Source organism: Leptosomus discolor, chromosome 6, assembly GCF_034619465.1.
Source record: "Leptosomus discolor isolate bLepDis1 chromosome 6, bLepDis1.hap2, whole genome shotgun sequence".
In the NCBI taxonomy this organism is placed as follows: domain Eukaryota; kingdom Metazoa; phylum Chordata; class Aves; order Leptosomiformes; family Leptosomidae; genus Leptosomus; species Leptosomus discolor.
The window spans coordinates 57,160,428-57,170,298 of record NC_141396.1 but is presented as its reverse complement, the minus strand read 5'-3'; the positions used below and the strand labels follow the sequence as shown (position 1 = coordinate 57,170,298).

Sequence of the window (9,871 nt, the reverse complement as noted above, 5' to 3'; positions counted from 1 at the left end):
CATACAATTGGCCTCGGCCCTTTGATCCAGCCTGACCAGGTCCCTCTGCAGAGCCTTCCCACCCTCAAGCAGCTCAACACTCCTGCCCAGCTTGGTGTCGGCTGCAAACTTACTGAGGGTGCACTTGATCCGCTCATCCAGATCTTTAGAGACATTAAACAAAACTGGCCTCGATACTGAGCCCTGGGGAACACCACTTTTGTGAGCAACCACTGACTGGGTTGAACTCCATTCACAGAATCACAGACTGTTAGGGGTTGGAAGGGACCTCGAAAGATCATGTAGTCCAACCCCCCTGTCAGAACAGGACCACCTAGGGTAGACCACACATTCCCCACAACTCTTTGGGCCCAGCTGTCCAGCCAGTTTTTTACCCATCAAAGAGTACACCCACCCAAGCCATGAGCAGCCAGTTTCACCAGGAGAATGCAGTGGGAAATGTCAAAGGCTTTACTAAAATCTAGGTAGGCAACATCCACAGCCTTTCCCTCCTCCACTACACGGGTCACCTTGTCACAGAAGGAGATCACGTTAGTCAAACAGGACCTGCCTTTCATAAACCCATGGTGACTGGGCCTGGTGGCCTGGTTGTCCTGTACATGCCACATAATGGCACTCAAGATGATCTGCTCCATAACCTTCCTTGGCACCAAGGTCTCACTGGCAGGCCTGTAGTTTCCCAGATCCTCCTTCCAGCCCTTCTTGCAGATGGAGATCACATTTGCCAACCTCCAGTCAACTGGGACTTCCCTGGTTAGCCTTGACTGCTAGTGAATGGTGGAAAGTGGCTTGGTGAGCACTTCTGCCAGCTCCCTCAGTACCCTTTGGTGCATCCCATCTGGGCCCATAGACTGGTGTGTGTCTAGGTGGTGTAGCAGGTTGCTAACCCATTTCCCATTGGATTATGGGGGCTTCATTCTGCTTCCCATCCTTGTCTTCCAGCTCAGGGAGCTGGGTGCCTGGAGAACAACGGGTCTTACTGTTGAGGCAAAGAAGGCATTACGTTCCTCAGCCCTTTCCTCTTCCTTTGTCACTATGTTTCCCCCCACATCTAATAAAGGATGGAGATTCTCCTTAGCCCTCCTTTTGTTGCTGATGCATTTATAGAAACATTTTTATTGTCTTTTACAGCAGTAGCCAGATTAATTTCTAGTTGGGCTTTGGCCCTTTTAATTTTCTCCCTGCATATCCTCACGACATCCTTGTAGTCCTCCTGAGTTACCTGCCCCTTCTCCCAAAGGTAATAAATTCTTTTTTTTCCTGAGTTCCAGCCGAAGCTCTCTGTTCAGCCAGGCCGGTCTTCTTCCCTGCTGGCTCATCTTTTGGCACATGGGGACAGCCTGCTCCTGCGCCTTGAAGATTTCCTTCTTGAAGAATGTCCAGCCTTCCTGGATTCCTTTGGCTTTCAGGACTTCCTTCCAAGGGACTCTGTTGACCAGGCTACTAAACAGGCCAAAGTCTTCCCTTGGGAAGCCCAAGGTGGCAGTTCTGCTGACCCCCCTCCTTACTTCTCCAAGAAGCAAAAACTCTACCATTTTGTGATCGCTATGCCCAAGACAGCCTCCAACTATCACGTCACCCACAAGTCCTTCACTGTTCACAAACAACAGGTCCAGCAGGGTGACTTCCCTACCTGGCTTACTCACCAGCTGTGTCATGACGGTCTCTTCCACACACTCCAAGAACCTCCTAGACTGTTTCCTCTCTGCTGAGTTGTATTTCCAGCAGACAGCTGGTAAGTTGAAGTCCCCACTAGAACAAGGGCTAGTGATTGTGAGACTTCTCCCAGCTGCTTATAGGATATTTCATCTGCCTCTTCACGATGACCTCTGGGCAATCTATTGCCCTGAAGAAAAGGATTTGGTATTGCTGCGAATGAAGGTGATCTGTCAGCACTAGCTCAGTGCTCAGCAGTGAAAAAGGGCAACAGAGTGTTAGAAATTCCAAAGAAAAGGAAAAAATATAAAAACATCACTAAGTGTAGTGGACAGCAGCCTGGGCCCTGTGCATCTCAGAGCAAGCATAGCAGAAACAGAAATGGACAAGGTAAGGTGAGGGGTAGCAAAGGTGGTCAAAAGCACAGGACAACTTCTGTCAGAGAAGAAATGAGTCTTCAGTGTGGAACAGGAAAACCTGAGGAGGAATAGGATAAGGATGTCTATAAATTAATGGTCTGTAAGATCATAAATTACTTTCCTTTTTCTCACAAGTGATCCAATGCAGTTATGAGGGAATAGGTTTACAATATCAAAAGGAAATGCTTTTCTACTTAACACATAGTTAAATTTTGAAACTCAAGAGTATGGGTTGAATACGATGAATCACCTTATGGTAAAGTAGACATCCCAACCAGATCAGATAAGTTACACCCTAAAAATACTTATTTTCCTTCATCGACTACAAAGGAAGCTTGTAACGAGTTGCTCATCTGTACAAGTCCATGCAAAAGCTACTCAGAAGTTGGTTAAGATGAATTGGACCTCTAATATCTGCGGGAAATGATGGAGTAACACATTCCTGTATTTTTGTGGCCAAAGCTCCTGCAGGGAAAAAACTGGTGCAGGGCAATGCATCAGTCATATAGCCCAAAACTTAGTTTAAGTCTCTATCTCCCAGGGTGGTCATCCATGTAGAGTCTTTTTTCTGTATTTCTGATTTACCTGTGTGTGGGGCATAACTGGTGCATTCTCAAGGGGGGAATTTTTTGGCTTAACTTCACTGCAGTAAGAAGGATTCCTCCAAGGATTCAGTTGTTTCAAGCACATACTGCGCTGGTCCTATCACTAAACCAAGAATAAACGCAGCCTACTGGTTACACCTCCTCTTGGCTGCATAGTTCTTTGCAGTTGTTCAGCAGGCAAAACAGAAACACAATCCTATCAGCACTGAAGTTTTAAAACAAGTTCTAAACATAAAACCCTGAGGAACTTTGGGCAACTTGAAAAGTTCCTGGGTTTTATACTGTATAGGGACTGCAGTAGTTCAGCTGGGAGAAGAAGCAAGTCTCTCCCTTTCATGCTGGCACCAAACAGGGCAGCAGACGGGCAGCTCTTTCCTCCTCTCCTCTAGTTTGCTGAGTGCTGTGTCCTCCCGCTTCCCCAAAAGCATGAACAGCTCAGGCTCAGAGGAGGTGTGTTATCACAGCATGGACCGTGCAATGAGAGTAGTCAGGTGTGCTGGGGATGCTCCAGGCTGATACTTGGCTCCTTCCTGAGCCCTAGCAGAAGCCAACACCCAGTCTGCTTGTACTGATAATGAGCTAGAGCCATAAATACCAACCCAAGAGTAACAGCAACAAGGGAATGTCCCTTGGCAGCAGCTGAGACACGATCCTACAGTAAGAGCACCAGAGAGGGTGAGGCTGTGTGTACCTGTGTAGCATGAAGCAAAAGCAAGCGGTGGCTCCATGAATCAACATGTGCGCAACTGATGGCTTTCGTGCTTGCCTAGAAGATACATCATGCTCCAGTAGTTATATAGTTAAATGTATTTCTCTTTTTGTCCTCCATCTGATGTTACCAGAGGCTTCAGAAAGCTATCTTAGAGATGAAAGACCTCCTAAATTATACCACCAGGAAAATAGCTATAATGGTGCACATATTTTGCTTCCAAGATGAAAGTCACCTTCTTACACTGAGAAAGGCATATATACTATAAAACATGCAACTACATAAACAAGGTTAAAGAATGTAAAATGTGATTCTTCTGATGGGAAGGGAGTGAGCTGGACCAAGACAGTTTATACCTTTCTATTTACATTTTTCTAGTTATTTTCAGGGATGTGGCAAACTATTTTAAGTCTTCTTCAAAACACAAGTGAAATTTTAACACACAATACAGGACCACGAAAATTGCAATACCAGGGCTGTCTAATCCTAAAGACTGCCTCTGATAACAGCTAACAATAGGTATTTCATGGGAAGATACAAACCTTCATATAGTGGACAATGCTTATGGGAAAATTACTTTCTATCCCCCAGGGAAAATACTGGTTATTTTATCCTGTGCTTATGTGGGAACCTTAGACTTTATTCCTCTTAACCTTATTTAATATAACAGTGAGTATTTTCCATTACCTGTTCAAATCCTTCTGTGAATCCTGCTGTTACTGTAAAACTATAAATCCTTGGGCAGCCTGGACCACCCATTATGTGATGCTCTGATTCACCAGTCTTCCCTTCCCAAAAACATTTTCTTGCCTTTAATTTTCCTCAAAGAGAGTATAATTTATTCTGTTTGTTAACTTGTACACTCTGACACACACTATAGGCCAATTTTTTTCACTTCCCAGTTGTACAAAGAGGGTCACTATAATTTAGTAATTTTTTGCCTGCTTCACTTTCTGGCCTGAACACAGGAGTCTGCCTTGATCAAAACGTTGGAAGCTGCAGTATTACAGGCCACACACTCAAGCCAGAGGTGGCTGCAATCTCTTCTGCTCAGAGCATATTAAACGTGCACCTCTAAGCTGTCAGCTGGGCATTTCTGCCCCTCTCTGTCAGCCCCACGTGCCCACCTCGGCTATTCAGGATCCAGCTCTCCAGCAACGCATGGAGGTACCGCTCCCACCCCCGCAAATAAAAGCAAAGCACCAGCTGTGAATGCTGTATTCACAATATCATACTCCACAGACAATTTGACTTTATTCACAAATATGATTTTTACAGAGGTAGAACAAAATACTTTGTATAATCTTTTTTTTTTTTTTAAACTATATACATATAAAGAATATAATAGAATGACAAGAAAGAAAAGGTTGTAAACAAAACAATATTATGCCATCAAATACAGTACAAACAGCATGCAAGAATAGCTTCAAATGAAATCTTGCTGGTGTAACTTTATTTTATTTCTAATGTGGTAAATGAAGAGTAGTAAAGAGTCATGCTCTAATTGGATTGAGTATGCCACAGCTCTGCAATTTTGTTTTAATTATTTTTTTTTTCTTTTACAATAAACCAACAGGATAGCTTTCTTTTCACTGTGGTGGGGAATGCTTTTGTAATGCCCAATGTAACCTTAACAGAAAAATATAATAATCAAATCTACAAAGTGTACTCTCATTTAAAAAGCAAAACCATAGAAACTGTACAGTTTTAAAAAGCGAATTATCTCAACTGCTTCTAAAGAGAATTTTCTAAACAAAGAATAAAATATGCAGAATAAAAATTAGGAGAGCTATTGTTCTGTAACAAAGCTAATCAAATACTTGTTTTCTATTCCAATAAACATTTCTTTAATTAATGACTATTCTGGAAATTATGAAGTGGGCTGGGTTTTATTAATGTTCCACTTGACTAATAAAGCATGAACTCCTTACAGGTACTATAGCTGTCATTCCCCTGGGGATGGATGGAGATTGGTTCTGCATGCATGCTAGAGACAGGAACAAGGTTTAATCATTGGTGTAGATTTAAAAAATATTTTAAAATGTTTTAAACGTTTAGTAGCATCTATAAAAATAATCTTGCTTGTTTTGCTGCTAGATTGAGATTTGGATATGGGATTTTCTGTTGAAATTCACTCTTGGCCCTCACAATTGCCAAGGGCTTCCACTGGATGTTACCTGGGCTGCACCAGGTCCCACAGATGACAGTCAACAGCAATGGTTAGAGCTCACACCTGAAACACATGAAGCCAACAGCCAACCCTACACTGTTTTCCCAGTGGCTAGGGCTGAACCTCAAGGATCTGGGCTTTGGGGAACGGTTCTGTCCTGCCCCCTCCATCCCCCTAAATCCCAGCCCATGTCACGAGAAGGGCAAAGGCTGGAGAGAGCAAATGTGCTGTTACTGCCGTGAACTCTCAACACTGGTGACACCCACTTCTCCATCCCTCTTATCTGCACACTCTGTGACTATGTAAGCATCGGTCTGGTCAGCTCACTGCCCTGCTCAGGGCTAGCAGCCGGGTTTGCTGCCGTGCCTGTGGCAAAACAGGTTTTTCTCCCTTTGCTGCAGGCCTTGAACAGTGAGGAAGGAAATTGTGAACACTGGGGCTAAATTGCCCTCCTGCAGCTCCCCCCACCCTAAATGGCATTTAAAGATTGAACACAAACAGCATCTGTGGCGTCTATTTGTCTTTATCAAGAACATGAGGATGGTCAATATTAAACCCATGCTGTTTATGGCAACGCATCAGGCACCAGCCCAAGCTTCAATCGCAATGAGTTTACTAAAGATCAAGCAGAATATTGAACAGGGAAGGACGGTGGGTCTCATTTGACTCTGGGCTCTCAGATGACGCTGGCTTCCAGGGAGAAGCTTGACTCAACCTGCCAGTGAACATGGAGCAGGTCCTATGTCCAAAGCAAGTGGCCACAGGTGGCCTGAACAACATCCTTCACCAAATCACAAGGAGTAAGTTAACTGCAGTGAAAAGGGTAAAGAAATACCTGCCCTGCAAGAGAAATCCATCTCTGTGGCTTCATCCATGGCTTTGGCATCTTCCTGGGAAATGGACTGTCAGGCCCCTCTGGCTCGCCCTGGTGCAATTGAAACCTGCATTTCACTAACAGACCCTGCAGCTGATTATTACCCCCAGAAGTAGCGCATTTATTGAGAGGTGTGAACAGTATGCTGCCTGCACAGCCAAAATGCTCTGTGTGACAGTTTAGTCAACAGAATAAGCCTGGCACCTCTTTGTGGAAGAACTGTGCAAAACATGTCTGAGATAACAGGATTGTCAATGACAATCAGTGGGACATACTCTAACTCTCTGAGTAAGACTGCATTTTTCTGTTGTGTAAACCGGTCTACAAGTATGAATAAAACAATACATCCCTGTCCCATTAGCCTTGGGGAAGATTAATGCCCTCTAATCTACGCTAAATAAACTCCAAAGCATGAAGAGCAATATTTAAGTCCTACACTCAGCTGCTTGTGAATTAATAGGGATCACCCTGAAATTGCTATCATGAAATGCAAATATTTGCAAAAGAACAATTAAAAAATATTCCTGAAGTGCAAACGAAAGGCTCATCAGCCATGTTTGTGGTATGTACAGGGACAGTCAGAAGGCAGACGCTAATGAATCCCAGGGCAGAAATCTGTGCTAAAAACCCATTAGCGCATTGGCAGTAGGTAATGGTACAGTATCTTGCACTGGGAAATAATTCTACCGATAATCGGAGGTCTTGACTTAGGATGCCCCATTTTGATTCTTTGGACACTTTGTTTGGATATAACTACCTGGATTTTCAGAAAGCTGCAGTACATGGCTCACAGTAAATCTATTTCAAACACTTGCTGATACTGCTCAAACTGATCTCATCTGCCCTGATCTGCAATTTTGTGTTAGCTAAAGTAATAAAAGAATCCTGTTAAACCTAAATTATCAAATGAAAAAGGCAATTTTCTCATTCATACTCCATTAGTTTTTTTAGTTATTGCTAGGAAAGCTCTAAAATGCTTAGGCCATAAAATAAACATGTGGCTTAATGTACAGTATGTGTACTTAAGAGGATGATGGCATCTGCAGTAACTGCTCTGTACTGCTATAGTAATGGAATGCACAAACTAAGCAACAGCACATACCAAGCAAAGTGTACCAAAAAGTATGTCAAAAAGTAACAAGCCTTCTATTTTTGGTGTTTTTTTTTTTTTAATAACTCTTTAATTGCTAAAATGAAGAAATCACCAATATCCACATCTACAACACAAAATTGCAACATGGTTGATTTCTACAGATGCCTGTTACCTCTATGCCAGCAAAACTCTGTGATATTGTTATCTTTAACATTTCACTGATTAGAAGTTTATAAAAGCTCCCCCTTCCCAAGTTAAATTCAATGATGTATCTTCCAGTGCTGAAGTCAAATGATTAGCCTAGTATGTTTTCAAGCACACGACGCTGTTAAGATTTTGAAAAAAAGCACCCCATATTCTTAAATCATGGAGATGTAGGTAAGATATGAAAAGGCATCCACGTATTCACTTTTGAAAATTAAATTAAGAGCCTAGATCACTTAGCTACCTTTGATAATTTTACTCTTGGGCCCTTCATTCCAATATATCTGAGTCCTTTCTATCAACAATTTAAGTTCCTTCAGAACAGTACCACTCACTAAACCTGTGACTTCACGTAAGCAAGACTGCATAACCAAACCATTCACAGACATATTTTAGCATTACTTTGCAACAGTAGGCATTAGGATTTTGAGAGCACAAGGATTTCTGAAATTCAACCTGTGTGCTTCTTTATCCCTTAATGGTTAGTTAAAAAAGGTATCATTCAGAACAAGGAGCGAGCAGAGCCTCTGAAGAAAGGTGCAATGAATGTCCGGATCAGACAAACTCTATGAGAATCATAAAATGCAGATTGGAGATTTCTCCTTCAGCCAGGCTTTTGCACAAATATATTTTCCTGGCTAAAAAGGATGGTACAGCACAGTTTTACACAGGTAAATGCAAAAATATGAAGAGGAGAGTCCCATTTTCTTCCTCAGTAATCCCATAAAGTCAACAATCTGTTTCCCTAACAGCTCTGGACATTTACCTGACTGCTGACAGGGCCTTTCCCCATCACCTGAGGTGAGTCTACGCTCTCCTTTTCCACGCTGTCAGTGGTAGGTACACCGTCAGAGTTGTTGTGCTCATTATACCCCGGCTTCCCATTAATGTGACCAACTTGTTCTCCCCAGTTGCAACAACTGTGCAGGCCTATTTACTTATAGTTTGGATTTTCCTCCATTCATGGCACAAAGCTGAAAAGTAAACAACAGTTAAGAAAGCATTTGCTTGCCAAAGCCCAGCATGAGAAGGTGCAAGCTCTCTTTGCCGGAACCTGGACCTGTGTTTACTCACACCCTCAGCACTGCTTCATGCTCTAGCTTGGCATTGTATAGGAACAAATGCCATCCTCTTCAGGCCCCCTCCTCTTATTCAGCCTTTGAGAAGGTACAAAATGTAGCAGAACACTGTTTTCTGAGACTATACTGACTGCACTAATTACCCACAATACTGTATATTTGCTATTAAGAACATGAATGTGTGCTTTCAAAGTGTGACATTCAGGGCTTTGAGGGTGTGAAAGGAATTAGATGGATTGTTCTGTCACTTAATCCGAGGCTTCAATGTACTTTTAAAAATTTGTTTAAAACCCCAAAAAACAGAATACACATTTTAACTGTTGAACTTTTACCAGCTAAAGGAGTTTGTAAAGACCCTATCACTATGTGGTTACAACAGAAGATACACAGTTAAGGTCAGGTCACGGTTTCCAAGAACATTCACAGGGACTGAGGATGAGGAAAACGAGCGATGGATCCTGCAGGAACCTTCGGGAGACTGAGCCGCTCACTGGGGAAGTGCCTTGAGTATTGCATTCACTTCCTCTGCAACCGCTGTCAAAGCAAACTCAAACTGCTCCTGCAGAGAGAACAAACGCATACTCTGAATAATAAACCAAAACACTTTCCAAAAGCCTGGTGCACTATTCTGCAGCTGAGCATCCTCAAGACATTGTTAAAAATATGAATATGCAGGATGAACTGTACACTGCAGTGGAAAGGAACAAAATGTTCTGGGATTATTGATGCCATATAACATGTTTGACAGCATCTTGAAGCTGGAGTAATTTTAATGGAGAAAAATGTCGGTAGCAGAAACTAAGCTATTGGGACACAATGATGTATTGCAATTGCGTGGTCAGAAGGGTTTGGGAGTAGTTGATCACCAGCTGTTTCCTTCTGACACAGAGATGGAAACTTGTTTACACAATTGAGATATAAAATAGGTGAGATGCTGCAACGCAGAGCCTTTGGCTTTTGTCAGGACTGTTTCTAGAATAAATATCTCCTCACTTTTTATCTTTTATACAGAACAATCTGCTTTTTAGTTTACCTGTTATTATTCTTTTCCAGCCTCCCTTT

General features: G+C 42.5%; 1 protein-coding gene across 1 annotated transcript in view; it reads right to left on the bottom strand.

The window, feature by feature from the left end:
• Positions 1-9,296: 9,296 nt before the first annotated feature.
• PTPRN2 (protein tyrosine phosphatase receptor type N2) overlaps positions 9,297-9,871 on the bottom strand; it is a 493,917-nt gene continuing 493,342 nt past the window's right edge. Inside the window, exon 22 of the mRNA XM_086467328.1 lies at positions 9,297-9,368. Coding sequence (XP_086323454.1) covers positions 9,297-9,368 — 72 coding nt within the window. The remainder of the gene's footprint in view (positions 9,369-9,871) is intronic.